The sequence below is a fragment of the Lissotriton helveticus genome, chromosome 8, assembly GCF_964261635.1.
Source record: "Lissotriton helveticus chromosome 8, aLisHel1.1, whole genome shotgun sequence".
Taxonomy (NCBI): Eukaryota; Metazoa; Chordata; class Amphibia; order Caudata; family Salamandridae; genus Lissotriton; species Lissotriton helveticus.
This window is the reverse complement of record NC_136069.1, coordinates 332,712,441-332,734,495: the sequence shown is the minus strand read 5'-3', so window position 1 is coordinate 332,734,495 and position 22,055 is coordinate 332,712,441. Positions and strand designations below refer to the sequence as shown.

Here is a 22,055-nt window from a genome sequence, read left to right as displayed (position 1 = left end):
AAAAAATTGGGCGTGGATATCATTGGCCCTCTTGATTTGTCTTCTAGCAAGGATGTTTTTATTTTAGTTTTGATGGACTACTTCTCCAAATGGCCTGAGTTGAAAATTGTGGATAAGATTGGCTCGTCTCAGGTGGTAGAATTTTTGGACGAAATATTTTGTAGAGAGGGCATCCCCGCTGAAATTGTTTCAGACAATGGCCCACAGTTTGTTAGCCGTGAATTTTCTTCTTTTCTTGAAAGATGTGGTGTTGTTCATAAAAGAGTGTCAAATTATAACCCACAGGCCAATGGCCAAACGGAGCGCTTCAACAGAGTGATTAAAGGCTCCATTCAGCTCGCTGTCAAAAGCAACCTGAATTGGAGAGAAGCACTTCGTGCTTCTCTATTATCTTATCGCGTTTCCCCAATTCTGTTACGGGTTTGTCTCCATTTGAGATGCTAAGAGGAAGGAAACCTGGTTCCAAGCTACTTCCGTGGTGGATGAAAGATAAAGTACCTTGTGAGCGTTCTTTTGACCTTGGCAAGGTCAGGGATAAAGTGTTGGCTTATCAGGATAAGATGAAGGGTAGTTGCCGTGGTTCAGTTCCTTGCAGTCCTAAGGTTAAGGTTGGTGATTTTTGTGCGTGTGAAGTTTGGTAGAGTTTTTGGGAACAAATGGAACAAATGGTCTGACCCGTGTAAAGTCACAGAGGTTTTTTCCAAGGCTGTAAGAGTCGATGGTGGTAAGATTTGGAATTTCAGAAGGGTTTCCCTGTGTAGAACTGAGGATGCTAGGTTAACTCCTTGTAAGACTTTTGATCTTGGGACACCTTCACAATCAATCTCGACTTCCCCACATTCAGCTTCCAGTGTCAATGATGATTTAACTTTTTCTGCTATGTTAGATACCTTTGGGTGTGAACCTCAAACTGAGAATGTTGACTTGACTGTTGGGAATGCTGTTGTTGACTTGTCTGTTGGGAATGCTGTTGTTCCTGATAACGTTTCTGTTTCTTCTGACTCTGCCCGCTCTCTTAATGATTCCAATACCAACTCTAGTCTTAGAGTTCCTGCACATATTGTTGTACCTGTTAATGATTTTCTCAGGAGAAGTGTCCGCGTAAGGTCTTCTCCAATCAAATTACGTGATTATATTCATTAATTCTTGTTTTTTTTTTTTCTTTTCAAAGGGGGAGGATGTGTAGTATGCCCCTTTAAGAGTTGCTGTAGTCCTTTAAGATTGTTATGGTTCTATCTGTGTTCTATGTTCTATATGTGGGAGTTAGGCAGTGTTTGACTGTCTCCTGCATACTGTGGATGTTCAAGCTGTTTCTCTGGATTAAAGCCTCTCTTCATCTTACAACTGTCTCCTGGAGTTACTACATAAGTCACCCTTTCCATAGTGGCCAGTTTATTCATTTTGGCTACCCCGTCTTATATTTTGGTAGTTTGTATGGACTTCCAATTTTTTAGGATAACGTTTTCCCCTGCTGGCACAGCTATCTTAATCTGTCTTTTATTTTTTAAATTACTTGCTCTTCATTTTCTGCGTTGGGTAAAGAGCATCGGAAATTTGCTTTAATAAATGTCTTCTTCCACAACGAGCTGTATGCCTGACTATATTTCACCCGTTGTCCATTATCCAACATCTGTCATGTGATATCAATTTTAATATACACTTCGTTGCGAGGCACCAGTAGGGTCTGAAATACATTTGTTTCTGCGTTAATGATGCTGCATATTGATTGTTACCATTAGGTATGCCTTCACAATTTGAATCCATGCATTCACTGGTATAGCCAACACCAACTTTGCTACCCAGTCAGTCCTCTATTTCTCGAATAGGTGTACGTTTTCCCTTTGGATAGTCTCATACAGCAGAGATGTTCTTAGCCCACCTCCTGAGATTATTTTAATCAGCATATTACTCTTCTTCACTCCTCATCAATACTACATGTAGCTAAAAACAATTGCCAATAGATTGCTTAGTGTTGGGTGTTTTCAAATTACAGAAGCAGGCAGACAGTGTTCTTTTGCAAGCTTCTTAAAGATTAAATGCTACCTGATCGTACGATGTGATCAGTTCTTTATATGCCTTTTTTTTCTCCCAGACATTCCAGTAAGCTCTACTTGCGAGATCAATGTACTTTTGTTCCAAACACCCACAAATTCAGAGTTCTCATTCTCAATGTTTAAATACATTAAATAAGCAATAAAGGGATACACTTAGTTTGGGTAGGTAGTGCATTCTAGATCTTAAATGTGTTTTCAGAAATCTATTTTAGTTTGCACTCTGTCTCTGACTCTTTGATCTAAATACAGTGTGTCATGAAGCTTATTTGGGCTGTGCCATTTGAAACTAACTGTTTAAAAGCAGTGAGAATTGTCATACATTACCATAGTTCAAGTTCAAGTTCGGGCATTTGTATAGCGCACTACTCACCCAGAGGGTCTCAAGGCGCTAGGGGAAGGGGTTCCTTATTTCATTATGTTAATTATTTGTCGAATAGCCAGGTTTTAAGTTCTTTTCTGAAGGAGATGTGGTTCTGAGTAAGGCGGAGGTGGGTGGGGAGTGAGTTCCAGGTCTTGGCAGCTAGGAAGGAGAAGGATCTGCCACCCATGGTGGATTTTCAGATGCGCGGGACTGCGGCGAGGGCTTGATTGGACGATCTTAGTTGGCGGGTGGGTTTGTAGAAGGACAGTCGAGTGTTGAGGCATTCGGGTCCTAGATTGTAGAGGGCTTTGTGTGCGTGGGTGAGAAGGCGGAAAGTAATTCTTTTGTTGACGGGAAGCCAGTGGAGGTCTTTTAGATGTCCGGTGATGTGATCTTGGCGAGGGATGTCTAATATGAGTCTCGCTGACGCGTTTTGGATGCGCTGGAGTTTTTTCTGTAATTTTGCTGTGATTCCGGCGTATAGTGTGTTACCATAATCCAGTCGACTCGTGACCAGAGCGTGGGTGACAGTCTTTCTTGTTTCGAGGGGGATCCAGCGGAAGATTTTTTTGAGAATTTGAAGTACGTTGAAGCAGGAGGACGTTACTGCGTTGACTTGTCTGGACATCGAGAGAGAGGAGTCTAGGATAAAGCCGAGGTTACGTGCATGGTCTGTGGGTGTGGGTGCTGTGCCCAGCGTGGAAGGCCACCAAGAGTCGTCCCAAGCTGAGGGGGAAGATCCTAGGATGAGCACCTCCGTTTTGTCTGAGTTGAGTTTTAGGCGGCTAAGTTTCAACCATTCTGCTACTTCTTTCATGCCTTCGTGAAGATTGCTTTTGGCGGTGTTGGGTTCTTTGGTGAGGGAAAGGATTAACTGGGTGTCGTCGGCGTAAGAGATGATGTTGAGGTTGTGTTGGTGCGCGATGGAGGCGAGAGGACTCATGTAGACGTTGAAGAGGGTGGGACTGAGTGATGATCCTTGTGGAACACCGCAGATGACTTCGGTGGCCTCTGAGTAGAATGGGGGAAGTCGGACTCTTTGAGTTCTCCCAGCGAGGAATGAGATGATCCAGTTCAAGGCTTTTCCTTGTATGCCGATGTTGTTGAGGCGATGTATAAGGGTGCTGTGGCAGACTGTGTCGAAAGCGGCGGATAGGTCGAGTAGGATGAGGGCCACTGTTTCTCCGTTGTCCAGGAGTGTTCGGATGTCGTCGGTCGCTGCAATGAGGGCGGTTTCGGTGCTGTGTTTGGCTCGAAACCCGGATTGAGATGGATCAATGGAGTTGTTGGATTCAAGGAAGGCGGCGAGCTGGCTGTTGACGGCTTTCTCGATGACTTTTGCCGGGAATGGGAGGAGGGATATGGGTCGGTAGTTTTTAAGTTCAGAGGGGTCTGCTGTGGGTTTCTTCAGAAGGGCGCTGAGTTCGGCGTGTTTCCAGCTTTCTGGAAAGGTGGCGGAGTTGAACGAGCAGTTGATGACATCACGGAGATGGGGTGCGATGATGGAGTCAGCTTTGTTGAAGATGTGGTGGGGGCAGGGGTCGGTCGGCGAGCTAGAGTGGATTGAGTTCATGAGGCGAATGGTGTCTTCAGTGGTGATTGAGTTCCAGGCGCTGAGGTTGTTAGTTGGCGGAGTAGGATCTTAGGGGGGTGGGGAGGGTTGATCGCTGGGAGAATTCTCGAAGCTCTTGTGGATGTCGGCAATTTTGTCGTAGAAGAAGGAGGACAACGCGTCGCAGAGGTCTTGGGAGGGAGTGATGTCGTTAGATGCTGCGGTGGGGTTGGTGAATTCTTTGACGATGTTGAAGAGTTCCTTGCTGTTATGGGTGTTGTTGTCGAGACGATCCTTGAATGCTGATTTCTTGGCGGATCGAATCAGTTGGTGGTGTTTGCGGGTGGCTGTCTTGAGGGAGGCCAAGTTGTCGGAGGTTGGGTTTTTTCTCCATATCTTCTCCAGGGTGCGGCATAGCTTCTTGGATTTTTTAAGTTCGTCATTGAACCAGGGAGCTTTTTTGCTGGTTGATTTCATCTGGTGCTTTTTCAGGGGTGCTAATTCGTCAGCACTGTGGGTGATCCATTGCTTGAGGTTGGTGGCCGCTTGGTTTGGGTCCATTGAGAGGGTGGGGGGGTTATGGTTGAGTGATGTGAGGAGTTGGTCGGAGGTGATTTTGTTCCAGTTTCTCCGAGGAATAGGTTGTGGACGGTTGTGGGTTAAGGTTGTTTTGTAGCTGAAGTGAACACAGCTGTGATCCGTCCAGTGGAGAGCAGTAGTGCGGTCAAAGGAGACGTGCTTGCTGGAGGTGAAGATATGGTCGAGCGTGTGACCGGCGACATGGGTAGGGGTGTCAACAAGTTGTTTGAGTCCGAGATTGGCCAGGTTGTCCAGAATGGTGGAGGTGTTGTTGTCGTGTTTGTTATCAAGGTGGTAGTTGAGGTCTCCTAAAAGAATGTAGTTCTCGGAGGCGAGGGCATGTGGGCTGACGAAGTCCGTGATGTCATCGCTGAATTGAGTGCGGGTACCTGGAGGCCTGTAGATGAGGGTGCCTCTAAGTGTGGTCCTGGGGTCGGTGTGGATCTGAAAGTGGAGATGTTCAGCGGTTGCAAGATTGTCGTCGGAGCTGGTTGTGATTTTGATGGTGTTCCTGTGGATGATGGCGATGCCACCTCCTGTTTGAATGGTGCGGTCTTTTCGGATAATCTTGTAAGCGTCCGGTTTGGCTATGGCGATGTCGGGTGCAGATGATGTGTTCATCACCATAAGGACTAAGCACCTGAGCTGTCATTCTCAGGGGGTGGGGGGCAGCCCTTAATTTAAGCTGGTGGTTTCCGGTGCTCAGCACTGGCACTTAATTGTCAACTCCATCGCTTTTGACAATCTGCCTCAAAGGGGCCTCTCTGGTAATTTAGAGATGACCACAACAACAGTTAATGATTAATTCAATATACATTAAAAATGACTATTACCGGCTGTCCAAGCCATTCTTATAGCTTTGGGGGGCTGAAATAGTCTGAATTATCACACAGCAGTGTGATGGTTAATAGTTGTGTTGTTACTATCATTTGCTGCATAGGAGGGGGCAATATGTGCTACAAGCTGCAGTGGCCTCCTGACGAGAGCCCTGGCACTTTTCACAAATTAAGCACCGGGGAGGAGGTGGCACAGTCCTGGGTAAAGATTGAGCACTGGTAAATAATTATTATTCAGGGCTTAGTGTCTATCTGTTATTCATATTGCTCACTATTCCGAATTACACACTTTGGTAAGAGAGCTAATAGCAAGACTTAGTCTACAGTCCAAGGTGCATAAACTCAAGATTTGTGCTATTTTCCAAAACAATTAGTGCCTCTAAAAACCACCATGTGGCAAACTGTCATAAGCACTGGTGCAGGCAATTAGGTGCTGGTGCCAAGCACCGGAAACCACTGGCTCAAACGAAGCACTGAATGAGTTCTTATTTTTGGTTAACTCAGTTGGTCGAGAACCATTTTCTAGTGTTTCTTCTCAGATGTCCAGTATTGAAGAAATCACTTCAATGGGATTTCTATGGGATATGAATGTTGTCTTGTCCAGGCTCACAAAACCCATCTTTCAGCCAGTGCTTTTCTGTGAATGGTTCGTTTTAGAGTTAGAAGTAATTTTTTAATGCCAGGACAATGCACCACTTCCTTTATATGAGACATGCTCTGAGAGACTGACAGCTCAGGTGACTGAGTGTGAAATGCCTCTCGATGGAAAGCGCCCAATGCAGCCCTCTTCTCTTAGTCTATGTCCTGCATCATCTACTGTTCTAACTTGCAGAGCTGCTAAGATCCATGAGGGGGTTCATCCTCCCTCTACCATGTTAGTGCAGCACCCATGGCTTTGCAGAAACATGTCTTTTGTGTTCTTGGGAAGCCTCATGGATCCCTCCACAATATTGCTTTAAACGCTGCCCTGAATGCTGAATGCAAGCTCAAGTGTGAATGCTAAGTTTGTCTAAGCCGTTCTTACACATCTTGTTTGCCTGTAATGTGTATCTGGTCTCTGAACTCATCCTATGAGTAATCCCTTCATATCGGTTACTGTAAAGAAGAGTAACTCCAATGTATCAACTCCTGCATTATAAACCCTGAGACTTGTGTTAAGAATACACATTCACTATCCAAAGCAAAGAGCTGTTCACAGTGGTTCAAATGGGATTTCCTGATTCAGAACAAAGGGCTGGGATGCATCAGGAAGTCATGTCATGTCATGTCAAAGGTTCTTATATAGCGCCTTATCACCGCAAGGTCTCCAGGCGCTTGCTTTGGAAACCCGTCCTGGCTTTTCCCTGTGAGATAACCCGTACTGGGCATCCCCAAGGTGAAAGCCAGGCATCCCGCCGCTGGGGGGCCGTAGTGGAGATTAAGCAAGCTATTGCCCAGAGTTGCAGAGTGTGAACCCGTGGTTCGAGTAGGCACCGAAGCGAGAATTATCGAGTCCGTGGACATTTTGGGCTCAGGACCCTGCCGCGTCGGGAATTGAACCCTGGTCCCGGGTCTGACCTCTGCTTCACGGTCTGCCTCCTCTAACCAGTAAGCCACACTTCTCCACCTAAGAGAACAGGAAGGATGCACTAAAGGAATACGCTATGCAACACCTGACTTCACAGATTTTGAACTAATAATGAAGTCTCATATTGAAACACAATGAGTCTATTCACAAATTGCACTTTATAGTACATATAATATTCACAAACTTACATGTGGAGGCCTCAGCATTTCCTATCTTTTCTATGCAGAGATCTTCTCCCCGTTAATAGAGTTGTCCGCACATATAAGCCTATGTTTTTGTACTCAAGGTGGAAGGGACAGAGGGGCGTGTCGGGAAAATAGTAATATTTACTACAAAATGGGAAAAATTGGGGGAGGATAAGGAAAGCTTAAGGAAGAGTTTAGAGTAGGAAAATGATCCATCTGCAAAGGTGTAAGTCCATTGCTATTCACAACTGCAGTTCCATAGTACTATAGCCAAAAAGGTTCCAAAACTGTTGGAAATGTATTCCAGCCCAGACTAGGGGGAATTGTAGCCTCCCCACACGATCAACCACTGGGACTGCAACACTCTTCCATGTAGAATAAAAGAGGCAGGGACTTGAAATAAAACAACATAGGGAAATAATTTTAATATAAATGTGTCTTTTTAATCTTTTTTGCATTATTTGAATGGTTATTTTTTGCAAACAAACGTAACTTATATCATTTAGTAATTTTTAATACATATTAAATACAAATAAACATATTACTGATTTTTTTCATATAAATCCAAATTAATTCATTATTCAAACTCTTAAGTTAACAGTGCTGTAACATTTGTATTTGTTTTAGGTTTAAAAATATACTTTTATAAAAATGATTGTACATTAATATTACCAGAAGACTTTTCATTGAATAATTTTAAAGTTTTACATTTGAAAGTTTAATAAGGTTTTTACTTTTCCCTATACTTTTCCATAAATAGGTTAATCCCCCATGGCGCAGAACTTCACCTACATGTGAACAGGTACTAATAGTATCTGTACACTCATACATTTTGGCTTCAACCCCTTCTTTCAGGGGGTGTGGGCATGTAAGTCCACACTTTGTAGTAACTTTACACTTTACTACTGGTAGTTATTGAACATTATCAGGTGTAAACGTACTACAAAGTGTAAGAGTACATTTACAGTGAGCAAATCTATCTGTGAATAGGGAGATGCAAGCTAATAATAAGAAAACTCAATGGCCTGGTAGCGTTGGGACTACTACAGGTGACTACTTTTCTATTTGTGAAGACAGAAGTAACATTTCATGAGATTCAAAACGTTACCTTTTTGGTGTTTTTAAGTGTGCGGCCTCTTTTCAATTCCATTATTTGCACAGAATGGGAGTAGATACCCTCTTCATTTCCTCCGATGTTTAATTTTCTTCGTGGTGAACTAAAATGTTATCTCGGGTCTGTTCACAGAGACATTTTTGTTTCCTTCTGCAGCTTGATGGGTTAAAAAACCACCCACTTGTCTTGTTGAAAAAATTTATTTTATTTCGATTCACATCAGCAAATCATGTAATAAAGCTCCACACGATCTGTTATTAATTTACCCACTAGGTGGCAGCAATGGCATAGCTGTAAGTTTATTATAATAAAAATGTCTGTAAATCACATGGTATGCAAGCCCACTGAGGATGAAGAGCCACGCTGTACACAAAGCATGGGAGAGACTTGTAAGACACAGTATTTGAAAGCGCCCTTCAGGTCTGTTGATTAAAGGCATTTATAAAAACAAATGCTTTTAATAACCACATATAACTAATTTAAGTGCCAGGAGTGTCATATTATGGTTTTTGGGTTTCAGGGCAAAATGTATTTTACGGTCCCTTGTTCGTAAGAACTTTTAATTTGTTACACATTTTTTGCTGATTCATGCTCACATGATGCCAAACAATATTGAATTATACTCAAACTTTTAGAAATGGACACAACAACAGCTGCATATGTTTTAAGGGAGTCACAAACATTCCTAATGGCACTGCTTAGACTGAAAAAGAGTGAGAGGTAAAGGCAGACAGAGAAACAGAGACTGGTTGTGATAAAGAAATAGAGGTGGGATAAAGAGAGAAAAAGATCTCTTGCCCAGAGAAAAAAAATCTAGGGGCCCCTTTGGAAGGTGTGGGCCCTGGGCAATGGCCCACTTTGTTCATGCTTTAAAACATCTCTGTGTATCCGCATATAAGATGATGTATTCAGTTGTGTCGTACATCTTAATATGCACAGAAAAATAATCCAGAATATATTTTGAATAGTTAGAGCCCTGAGGCCGTCTTTGCAAAGAGTGTTTGCACTTGTTTTGTGCCATTGGGGCTCTCCTGTATTACAGACAGGGCAACAGACATTTATGAGACCCCTTCTATAATGTGCTCTAGCCGGTGGATAATTGCATACACTCAGTCCCAAGTGGACATTCACTTATTTGCATAGATGCAAGACCCCATTCAAATCAGGTAATGACTTTGCCCCTGCGCTATTATATTTTTATTTAGCCCACGTGTAGCTTGTACACCTTCTGATATGCTAATTCTGTACGGTGCTAAATGTTTTTATAATGCAAAACCCAAATGTGGTCTAATTTATATACACGGTCTCTACCTCAACTATAGTCTGTATGTACTACAGTTGCTTGATAAATATTTCTTTATATATTGACATGATGTACTATTCTATTTACTCCCGGTGTAATCTGTCCACCTGGTGAGACAATAACTTGGTAAAGCATCTTACAGGTACGAATACTTACCTTAAACCTGCATCGGCAACACATCTGGATGTCAGATGTATACTTCGTTTTCTCTCTATCACTTTGTATTTATACTTACTATAAACGTAACTCGTGTATATGCTGCTATACCAACTCTGTAACGTGCTGTCTTACCTTCGGGTCAAGTTTGCACTATACAAAAACAAAAAAATTAATAAATAGATAAAGTTGACTGCAGGGACAAACAGTGTGTCAGGAGGTGCCCTGATTGTGCTCAACTTATGAAATGGTGCACTTTCAGTACTTCATCCGAGAGCACACCTGGGGAGAATGCCTCGGGGTCCAAGCGACCCCTCTGCAGTAATTGCCCCACAGGTGTGTGTAATCACACACTGCTGCTGCCTGTGGTGAAATCCCTATCCCCATCCACTGGAAAATTGGACCTGCGTTTTCAAACAGCTGCTTTCCCTCTCAGTTCGGATCTGTCCCAGAGTAAGGATATGATTGCTCACCAAATGAGGAAAGCACATTTTAGACTTGAAATATGGCACAAGGTCCCAGTTTGCAGCAGGCTCCTGCACCCGTAATAAGGCCCCAAGGTTCAATTAAATGTGATACCTTTGTTGCTGCAGCAGCCATTCCTGATAACTAGAAAACATTTTTTTAAATGATTCCCGTAATAAGAAGTTACATAAATTGTTCTTTCGCTTCAGGCTTGGATCTCATCTCAAAGGGAGCTGTCCAGTGTGTGGGAATTGAGTATGTGAGGCAGAAATCCAAGTGCTGTAATGTATTTTAAGATAAAATGTGAACAGTGGGTTTTGCTGTCACTGAACAGCACTCACGGGTGCAAAAAGAAATGGTGCAAAGTAACAGACCCTTACGATATTATAAGGGCTAAATGGCACCTAGGAGTCAGTTAGCACCACTTGGGAAGCATTTGATAAACTCTAGGTACATCTTGATGAGGAAATGCTACCTAGTAGTATATAAGAGGGTTGAGCAAAGGTTGCGCGCAAGAACACCACCATTGCCTGTTGCTGTAAAAAATGTAAATTGATACTTGTATAGCGCACTATTCACCCGCAAGGGTCTCAAGGCGCTTGTACGAATACCGCTGTGGAACCCATCCTGGCTTTCCCTGTGAGGTGTCCACTCCTGGGCACCCCCAAGGTGGAGGCCAGGCATCCTTAGCGTTGTGGGGGCCGTTGTGGAGATTAAGCAAGCTATTGCCCAGAGTTGCAGAGTGGGACTCCATGATTGGAATAGGCACTCAGGCGAGAATTATCAGGTCCGTGGAATTTTTTAGCTCAAGACCCGCCGAGGCGGGGAATTGAACCCTGGTCCCGGGCTAGACCTCTGCATCAGGGTCTGCCGCTCTAACCATTGAGCCACACTTCTCCTTCCCAGGTTTGCCAACCAAACCTGAAAGTTCTTATCCTGCCTCGTAGGAAGGAACCCATCGTCTGCTGAGGACGGGTGCTGGAGGTGCCTAGAAGAGGGTTGTGAGGAGCTGAGCAGGTAGAACGGATTATTGCCCTTTTTTTGTTCAGAGAAGGCTCGGCGCTACCAGGCTGTATGGCAACGCCTTGTGGCCCTGTTTCCTTGATGTGTGCCCCTGCCCTGAGCGAGCTACTTTGCTACCCTAATCTGTGCTTGTTAGTTTGGGTTTTGTTAATTTGCCAGCCCGTTTGAGGTAGCCCAGTGAAAAGTGAGTGGCAATGGTTGAAGTGCCTCGAAGGCGTACTTGCTACGAGAAGCGCTATGAAGACCAAAGCAGCGTCTTTGAAAAGCTAACAATAAAAGGATTCGTAATTGCACTCAGTTTTCAGCACATAGATAAAATTGCTGCCAGCAATCCGAGGTTTGATTTTCATTTGTTTGGGTGATGGCTTCGCTTGAGCGGTGGGCCTGAGGCAGTTCCCTCAAAAAAGGTTTCCTACCTGCTGGCGGGCCCGCGTGTGTGCGGTCTCCTGTTGCCAATGTCTGTGCGACCTCTCCGCAGAGGTGCGCAAGCGGCACAGCCATGGGCGTCCGCAGAAATGTTTCCAGGGGGGGGGGCAAAATTTTAACTTCATCACTCGCCTTCCAGGGGGGGGGCAACATTTTAACTTCATCACTCACCTTCAAGGCAAGTTAAAGGCAGACGGCCCATTGTCATTCTTTATGTGATGATCAGCAGCAGACAGAATGACAATGGGCCTGTCCACAGTCTGCTCGAGGTCGGGGAGGGGCTGCTGCAGCCTCCAGAGTTCAAAGAGAAGTGCGAGAGGCCCCAAGTGAGAGATCATTTAAACTCCTGGGGCTTCTCGCAGGGGAACAGCCTGCTGTAATCGTGAAAATTACGGGCCAAAGGAGTACGTAAAAGGAATGGGACCAGCGATCCAGGGGGGGGGCAAGCGCTCCCCCTTGCCCTCCCCTGCGGACGCCCATGGGCACAGCCCCACTGCCGGTGGTAGCAACACAGAACACCAGGGCACTGGGGCTGAGGCAGATCATATGCTGCTTCTCCACTAAGGAAACTCTGCCAGTGCACCACAAGCAGCACCGCAGGTCGTGACGCAGCACCGGAAGTGCCGGTGCACTAACCAAACCAAGGCGCTGCGCGTAACCCGGACTGCACAGTGTAAGGTAAGTTCTGCAGACACCGGAGTAGCATTAGATGTTAGGAGTGGCTGTGTTGTAAACAAAGCAATCGAAGTGCACAAAAAAGTAAGGGAACTGGGAAGTTGTGGACAATGGGGGCGGGGTGAGTAAGCATGGGGGTGGGGGTCAAAGGCATGGCCGCCGCCTCTTCTCCAGCAGGAACCAGGACGTGCACAGCCTCCCATAATCCCCTGACCAATCACAACACTGCATTACAAGAGTATTGTGATTGGTCTGAGCACCATGGGGCTGGGCATGTTCTCCACCCTGGCTGTGCAATACAGTCTGTAGAGAACATGCAAAGTGCGCATGACAGTTTGGGCGGTACGAGATGGCCGGCCAAACCATCATGTGCACTTAAGGTGCAGCCACCAGTCTTCCTCCGGCTTCGATGTCAGGGAAGCCTAGTCCTGCCCCGCCTTTACAACCTGGCTGCAAATGAATGATCAGTGATGAATCCTTCAGCAGTTGTAATCAATTCACACCGAGGAGGCCTTGTCCACAAAAATGAGTGCCCTTTCCCACTACCTCCACTGGCATAAATTAAGCAAATAAACGCACACATATTTCCTTGTCAATGCTATTTTCCTTATTCAAACTGCTAGTGGGAACTTAACTTGCATATCTGTGCCATACACAATTCAAAATAAATCAACTAAACATATACAATGTAGCTAAGATCATAATAGCATATTTATGGACACAATTACCTATAAAAAGAAATGTAAACTTCAGAGAGAGAAACTGAAATGTACTGACCATCATTCTATCTAGTAAGTGATTGTTTCCTGAATTGATTTAGGGTGTATTTTCAAACTGTTTTTAAATGAGAAGTGAACTGAGTTTGGATCTATAAGTGTTAAGAAAATATAGCAATGTTTTCTTCCATTGTTTTAAAACACCTGCATTCAAGTTTCTCTAATCCAGATAGTTACATAAACCAATCTGTTTTCAGAATTTGCTACTTCTAGGAGCAACAGCCATAGAGGATCGCCTCCAAGGTGGTGTCCCCGAAACTATAGCAACCCTGATGAAAGCCGAAATCAAAATTTGGGTGCTGACAGGAGACAAACAGGAAACCGCAATCAACATAGGTAACAGAATGTCTGTTTGCTGGAGTACTTTCTAAAATGATGCATTGCTTTCAATGAACAAACTTGTGTTAGTCCATGCAGATCTGTTTGTTGTTTTTAATCTCTCAAATCTTCATTTTTCTATTTACTGAATCATTGTCTATTTTTAGAAACTTGATATTTATTCATTTTCAGCCTTAGGTCAGAATTGATGAGTGGAGAGAGCTACGCTTAGCTCCTAGTAATGAAACAGCAGGAGTCCTGCAAGGCAGATTAAGTATCAATTACTATAGCGGAGTGTATGAGTGGGGTGCTGCTGATAAGGACTGAGCTGCATTGGAACAGCTGGGGGTTCCCCATGCGTGGGAAGCAAGGGTTCGCCAGTTGAGGATGTAGGTAGACTCACAGAGCTGTGGGTGCATGTTTCAGTGCTGAAATTTATGGCTGTCATGGGTTGTGGGGCTGTGTTAAGATGCACTGTCGGGGCTGCGTGTTGATCTCGGTGGTAGAATGGAAGTGGTGTTAGAGGCCAGAGTTCTGTTGCATTGTCCTAGTTCTATGTCTAGTAACAGCACAATAGTGCTTTCTGTGGATCATGTCTGTGGAATGGGGCCCTCGTTGTGGGACGGTGCCGTCATTGAGAAGCTTGCTAGCCCTGTATGTTCCGCAGCATTGTATCACGACCAGCCAACCTGAACGTGAAGCCTTCTGTCCTATGCTTGCTCCTTCCGTCAGTTTGGTGGGGTGATCTGAAGATGCACCTCTCACAGCACCACCGGATGGCCTCACAAGCCCACATGACCCCAGGATCTGTGGGCTTGACGGGTATCGGCGAAGGTCCCCAAGAGACGGCTGCATGGGTTCTCACTGCCCTTCTGGCTGAGTCCTGTGGTCAGCCACTAGGCCTCACAGATTGGGCCAAGGACGCTGTGTGCATTCAGGGTCCTTACACAGTGCCCCAGTGGGCATGTTGGGGTGTGGTAGCTGACCCCCACATGGCTCCAGCTGCTGCGATGTGCACAGTCTAGCTGACACTCCGTTCTGCCCAGCGCAGCCCAGTCAGGCACACAGGCCACTTGCCATTCGCAGCGAGGTCACTGCTGTTCCATCTCCGCAGGGCACTGCCAATCAGAATCGGAGAGCCTGACCTGCACTGGAGCACGTTCCCCCGCTGGGTGTTCCCAACTACTTATATTTGCTCAGGCGGGCTTGGGGGACTCCCCTTGCACGTAAAAACCCCTTCAGGCTCTCCTCCTCGACACACTAGCAGCACCTTTACCTTTCCAGTGTGGTGGGGGCCAAACCACTGTAGCACCAACAGGGCCCCGCTCCTCCAACAGCCTCACCAGTGCAGGATTTTGCTGGATAAGGGTGACGGTCAGCTAGAGCAGTTCAGGCTGGGTCCACCATCTTCCGCAACTTAGCCGGCCACAGAAAAAAGTTCATGGTTTAAAACCTATGGCATGCCCTTTGTCTTTCTACTGCCATGTAAAATAACTTGTGTTTGTAAATTACTTTTTCACCTGTTATAGAGTATCTTGTCACTGAATGATGGATGTTTGTTAGCTAACCCAATGATACTTATTGTTGAAACTCTGAGTCTACCCACGGGATTCAAGCCTGTGACCATGTGGTCAGACTCATATTCCTGCAGCGGATTACTCCTGTGTGAATACTTGCATGACTGATGTCATATTATGATTTTAATATGTGCCTCTGATAGAACCTTCCAATGAATTCATATGTTAAAGGTGGTATAGCAAGTCTTGGGAGGGTCAATTGTCTGTTGATGTTTGGAGACTGCATAAGAGACTTAAAAGTGATGATTCTATTTTAGGCCTTAAGCTTGGGGGAACCGGGTGGAGGAGCTACTGGTCAGGCCACTTTGACTGATTAACCCCTCCCATGCTCATGACGAGCTGAGCTCGTCATGAGCCACGGCGCTCCGGTGCTCATGACGAGCTCAGCTCTTCATGGCCCGTGGAACGCTCAGGTGCGGGGAGAATTCCCCTCCTGTGCTGAACGTTCCACGGGAGCCAATGCACCTGTGACGAGCTCAGCTCGTCATGAGCACAGGAGCGCCGTGCCTCATGATGAGCTGCGCTCGTCATGAGCATGCGGGCGCTGTGCGCGCCCCACTCCCCACAGCACAGCAGGTGAACAATCCCCGCAGCGAAGGGGTTAACATCATGATTTACTTGCTCAAGTTTATGGAGTCAAATGATAGCCTTTAGTCTGACAGAGCAATATAGAAATATCGATTCTAGACAGACATTGTAGTAGTTGAGTGACTTGTTCATGTGACTGGCTCCTTTAGTGTTGCAAAACTCTTCAAAGAAATGTCTCTGGGCATTCTCCCTTATAAATATTACAGCCCATTACTTTATGTTGAGTTTTAGTAGTATTTTTCACATTTGAGCTACCTCTCTTCAATAAACTGAGAGCAATCTCAGTAACCACAAAATGAACAAAGCTTCACGTTTTTACTTTTAAGATTAATATTAAGTTTTCTGAACTGTTGAGAGATTAGAGAAATATGAATCTATTAAGAGAACGTGTTGAGGAGGCTAAATATGTTGCCTCCTTGATTCTGAAGGATGTTCAAGAATGTGCAATACAGGCAAACTTGATACTGTAGTTGCAGACTGGCTTTTGTAAAAATACTGGCACAACTGATAACATTGTTGCACTCGCCTACCTAGTCCACAAAACACTAGCAGCATGAGAGCTCTAAAATGCATGTTTCATTGACTACAGGAAAGCCTTTGATAGTATAGACTAGGGCAGCTTGTGGCAGGAATTGAGTAATTGGGGGGCCTTCCATTCAAAATAGTGAATCCTATCATCGCTCTGTATTCCGACAATTGGATACAACTAAAACTCTGCAGCGGTGGTACAGTCTCCAGTAAGATGTACATAAACAAAGACCTAAAATAGAGATGTGGGCTTTCCCCTATACTATTCAACTTATTTATTTTTGATCTGGAACAAGCAGAAAAACCAAAGGGCCTGCCTACCGACACTCAATGGCCAGCAACTTCATATTTTGCAGTACGCAGACAATATTGTGCTACTAGACTTCTCAGCGATTGGTTTGCAGCATTCCTTGAATAATCTGGACACCTATTGCAAGGAAAATGGTCTACAGATAAGCCTTGGAAAACGAAAGGCATTAAATTTCCACAAATAAAAGAGGTAATCTTTGGTATGGAAAATAGGTAGAAAATCAATCACCAGTGTACATTGTTGTAAATATTTAGGTTTGAATTTCAAGCCTGATGATCCAACAACCTCCATATGGCATCACTTAAAAAACATTCCAAAGGGATTGCATTCACATTGAATGAAGTGACGAATAACCTAAATGGGGAATAACCTAACTGGCCCCTCTCCCTTAGTTATTAGTGCCCAACTTCATTAGCACTGGGAGAGGTAGAACTTGCAGTATTGAAAAACAAATTTGAGTTTTCCAATTCCAGGACAAAAGTACATGGTCAACTTTTTAAATACACTGCACCCTGCCCTACGTGCTGGTTCGTGCCTACCCTAGGGGTTACTTGTATGAAATGAAAAGGAAGGGTTAGGCCTGAAAGAAGCTTTATTTAGCCAGGTCGAAATGGCAGTTTTAAAAAAGCACACCCAGACTGCACTGCCAGGCCAAAGACATTTTAAAAGGCTACTTAAGTGGGAGGCACAATCAGTGCTGCAGACCTACTATTAGCGTTTAATTTACAGGACCTGAGTACAGGTAGTACCACTTTACTAGGCATTTACAAGTAAATTAAAGGTGCCAATTGGGTGGAGGTCAACGTTACCATGTTTTGAGGAGAGAGCCCAAGCACTTTAGCACTGGTTAGCAGTGTTAAAGTGTGCATACCCATGGCCAGCAAAAACAAAATCATAAAAAACAGGAGGATTAGGGGCAAAAAGTTGGGGGGAAACCAGGAAAAGGCTGTCTGGTCCAAAAACGTTATATGTGATTCTGTAAATTTGTTCTCCAAGTCATGGTCGTACATAAAGGTCACAAAAATATTGACTAATGCTTTCAACCCATTGGCTTTGTGTGCTAATAGTACAGAGTCATCTACATATGAAAGAGTTGGATGCGGCCTGGTACTGACTACAGGAGTGTCCTGTCCAAACCTAATCAAAAAATAATTCAAACTATTGATAAACATAATGAATAGGAGCCAACATACAGCCCTCCCTACCCCATTCCAGTTTAAAAGATTGTGCACTCTGACAATAGTTCCCAAATCTAACCTTAGTGGATAGGTCGGAGTGAAGTGCGGATAAAAGCTCCACTAAGGGATCCTCCAGACCGATACCTCTAAGGTGCTGCCACACTTTGGATCTGTTGACGGAGTCAAATGCACTAGTTAAATCCATGAAGGCGAGGTACAAAGGGCAGTCTTAAGCAATAGTATATTTGCAGATGATCAAATGTAGGTGTTGCTCCATTGTTCACAAAACTCACGGAATCCATATTGCATTTCACAAAGAGTATTATTATCGGAAAACCAATCAAGAATTCCTTTGTGCACAACTCTTGAGTTGTTCTAATTACAGAATAGTATGATTAAATGTGCCTGTGATAGCGAGGATCCATCCTATTGCCCTTTTCTAAAACAGGAAACTATCGTAGACACAGCCAAAGGATCGGAGCATTTTAGATTGGCAAAAATAATGTAATACATTGGTGAGGAGGGGTACCCAGAAATCAGTGTTGGATTGACAGAGGTCCACACAGTGGTCGAAGTGGGGAAAGGAAAGTAGGGGAACTGTGGGCGGAGCATCAGGGGGCGGGAATAATCTGAGTCGGCGGAGTCAAAGGTGTGACTAGAAAGAGCAAAACATTCCAATTTTTAGTATGTTTGGCATTTCACTGACCAGTTACAGCTTATAAAGATTATTTAATGCAACCAATAGATACATGTATATTTGAGGTCTAATATGAGTTATTGACATTAAAATACATTAACAATGTGGGATACGTTTTCAATCATAGAATGTCACAAATACGCATATAAGTGGGATCATAAGATATTTGTGTCCAATCCATGCAGTTTCTTTCATCAGCACTCCTCCTCCCTTTTTCTAACCACTTCTGAACATAAAATGTGGCTTTAGATTCTACGACAGGAGGCCCCACGTGTTGGGGAGCACTGTTGATTACATCATTCTGTGCCCCTAGGTCAATGCAAAATTGTATTCCTACATTTTTTACATGCTTCACGCAACATGTCATGAAGCCAGCATTGAATGCCTCTTAGTTTCCTGTTATTGTATCTAGACATAGACAACCCAAACCTAGTGGTTTTGCACAGATGCTTTTAGCAGTATCAGATGAATGAGATACACATATTTTACTAGTAGTTTGTGTAATTGCTTCTCGAGTTAGTTAGCAATGAGAATTACAAAAGCATCCATTCTGAAATTATGAGACTCAAACATTGGTAGAGTTCAAGATATGCAAAGTGGCTTTGCCCGGCTTTTAAAATATGAATTGGAGCTTTGCGTTGTGCATGTACCACGTTGCATGGAGCAAGGATGACGCAAGGCCCTTGTAAACATGCCCCTTAGTCTGGTGTGCATGCAAATCCTGTAATGCCAATCCCTGGTGAGTTGCATCAGTACTGCTAGAACAAAGCCAATGGAGGCACCAATGAGTGAGGAGGACTGGCCTCAAGGGTCATGTGACCTCAGTGACACAGTCACTGCTGCTCTAGGTTGTGCTACTTTTTAGGCCTGCCTGCAAGACTGGAGGTGAACTTTTGTATGGATTGTGGTGGACAGGCCTTCAAGGTGCTAAGATACCAGGCTTTCTAAGGTCTAGATGGGCCTTCTAAGGTCTAGTAGGGGAATGTGCTCCCTCAGGAGAGTGGTCTTGTGGACTAGTCATGAAGGCCGTACCAGGTTCCCCAGTTCCAAATTCGGTAGCACTCGCCATAGTGCCACATCCTATCCCCCCGAAGACCCTTCTGCCCCACTGAGAGAAACTTGCACTGTCTTCTGCTACAACCCAATTCTGCCCCGTTATAAACACCAGGATGTGACTCAATTCAAATTATGCATCGCCTGAAGAAAAATAACATCCTGGAAAAAGCAAACACTCATAGGGAATGCAAGATTATGTAAAGCATGCAAAATATAAGCAGGAACGACATGTTACCTTAACGCTTTACACTCATTGTTCAGAAATCAATGAGCAATTTTTGAGGACATGAATACAAGGCTCCTCCTGTACACAGGTGTGCCTTTGTTGAATTCCTGGACAGCAAGGACGTGGTTAAGCAGGGCTCAGAAGAGAAAGGGACTCTTCAGGAGAATCTGATCTGACTCACGGAAACCCACCAGTAGTCCTAAACATTCATATCAGCCAGCTAGCTGCTCAAAAATAGGCCTTATGTATTCAAGTGTCCTGCAAAGGGTACCTTTTGAACTGTCCGGCTTGGCTAACTCTTCTAGATCTCTAGATGGTTAATTTACCTTTATGCATTAAATAATATGACGTTTCTAAATCTTTTGTTTATTTCACAAAAGAAACTATATTTTAGAGGTCCCTATAAAATATGGGTTTAATCATCAATGACTTAATGACAGCCACAGACTACAGATCCAGCTTTCCCATTATTTACTTATAACTTTGAAACATTAAATACTTTTCTGCCATCTGTATGGTGCACCTTCTTTGCAGCAGGCATATTACCCCAGTGTGTTACATTGGATGAGTCAAAACACAAAACTACCAACGAACAAATCTCCAATCTATCTCCAGCAGGAAGATAAACAATCAGAGATATCAGTCTTAACACTTTTATAGTTGCAGAAAAACTACTGGGTTTACAAGAAAAACTGCAGTGAGTTATGTTTTTTTAAGAGATAGTCATTTTGCTGCACAGTTCTTCTGGTTAGGTCGAGCCTAGAGCCAGTGTGAATGCGCTGCTCTGCAAGGCTTATTTAGAGGAGTACGGAGTAGAAGCTCCACCCACTATCCGCCCATATTTGCCATTCGCTTATGCCATTGTCCGTCCTAAATGCTGGCATTGTAAATGACAAACCTTTTATCTATGTATTCATTTTGAAAATAGCGAAATAAAAGGCATTGTCATTTACAATGCCAGTAGCTTAAAATTTCGTAAATGCGAGAACCTATTGCATTGCAAATGCTTGTTTTGTTACTGGGCTAATTTTGCAGCACTTCCGCAAAACCAGTCCCCAGTTACAAAACCAGCTTCCCACCCCTCCAGCCTCTCGTCCCATGCCCGGGTATGGCCAGTCTGACCTTGCTGCAGAACCTATTTGTTTTCACAGCCAGACCCTGGATGGCGTCTGAAAGAGGCTCTGGTGTTGGGGAGTCACAGAACTTGTGCTGCTTATATGCAATTTTTTTTAATTAAAAGGTCAACAGTATGGGGCAGATTTACAAGCCCCTTGCGCCTCTTTTACGCCGCCGCGTCACTTTTGTGACGCAGCGGTGGCGCAAACGATGCACCATGGTGCGGGGTATTTACAACGTGACGCATCTGGGAGATGCGTCATGTTGTAAAGCCCTGCGCCAGAAGTGGGCGTCCTGCGCAGGGGGGGGGGGGGCGTTCCGGCGCAGGAACGCCTCCCAAAACTGGTTGAGTGAAATCTACAAGATTTCCCTCAGTCACTTTTGAGCCCATGCTGCGTCAAAACCCTGCGCCTTCTTGAAGCAGGCATAAGGATTGACGCAGCATTGTACAGATAGGGCCCCCCAGAGCATTGCTGGAGCTGTGTCGCGCTTGCGACGCAACTCCAGAAATTCCCCGCCTTTATGGCACCGATGCTTGACGCATCTGTACCGTTTTTGCCCCATGGTGCGCCGCAATGTAAATGGTGGCGGAGCCGTGGCGCACAATAACTGGTGCATCCCTGCTGATATGCAGGGATGCGCCAGTTATTGTAAATCTGCTCCTATGTTTATAAAAGACCACATCCCTGAACACTAACATAGCAGCCGCACACATTAAATCTAATAACATAAGACACATTAAATAACCTAAGAGAAAAAGCGGAGTAAAACATTAAACGTCTGTAAAAAAAAAATGCACCAAGGTATTCTTTAATTTTCCCAACTTACGTGATGTTTATTTACGAGCGAGCATGGAGTTCAGAGGCAGTCCAGGCTCCTCTTGCAGACCCCAGTGCGGAGAAAAGAGCAGAGCTGTAAAGGAGGGGCTGGGGACCTCTGGGCAGGCACGCAGAACAATATCCAGGAGAGGCTGGTGGGGCTGGGTCAGCTGGGGGCCTGCCTTCCTCCTATTTTCCAGTTCTGGCTGGGTGGAAAGCAAATTTGCAGCCAGCCAGCTGATTCCTCACTGAATCCCTTTTCTTCTTTTTCAGGAGGTTGTGTCCGTCAGTCAGGGTGAGCCCGAAAATAAAGGGCAAATTAGGTCCGAGCGGGCCACCAAAGCTTCCTGATGCGACTATTGTTTTGGTCACAGTGTGGGCAGCCAGGTAGCGTTGGCAGTAAATGAGCTGTTAACCACTGCACCATTAGAGCCATCAGAGGTAGCTGTTTTCCCACTGACAGCCCTTTCAGTGTTATTTTTCAGGCCCCTGTCCCCAGATACAGAGGGGAAGGGGAGGAGGTCGTGGGCACTGCTGAGGCCTTCCTCGATATGCACCAAACAGGGGACAC

At 44.7% G+C, this 22,055-nt stretch overlaps 1 protein-coding gene across 2 annotated transcripts in view; it reads left to right on the top strand.

The window, feature by feature from the left end:
- ATP8A2 (ATPase phospholipid transporting 8A2) overlaps positions 1-22,055 on the top strand; it is a 1,791,179-nt gene that overhangs the window by 565,371 nt on the left and 1,203,753 nt on the right. For both annotated transcript variants that reach the window (XR_013599395.1, XM_078655985.1), the window contains exon 22: positions 13,270-13,408. Coding sequence is in view for 1 of the 2 variants with exons in the window: in XM_078655985.1 (XP_078512111.1) it covers positions 13,270-13,408 (139 nt within the window). In the remaining variant the exon portion in view is untranslated. The remainder of the gene's footprint in view (positions 1-13,269; positions 13,409-22,055) is intronic.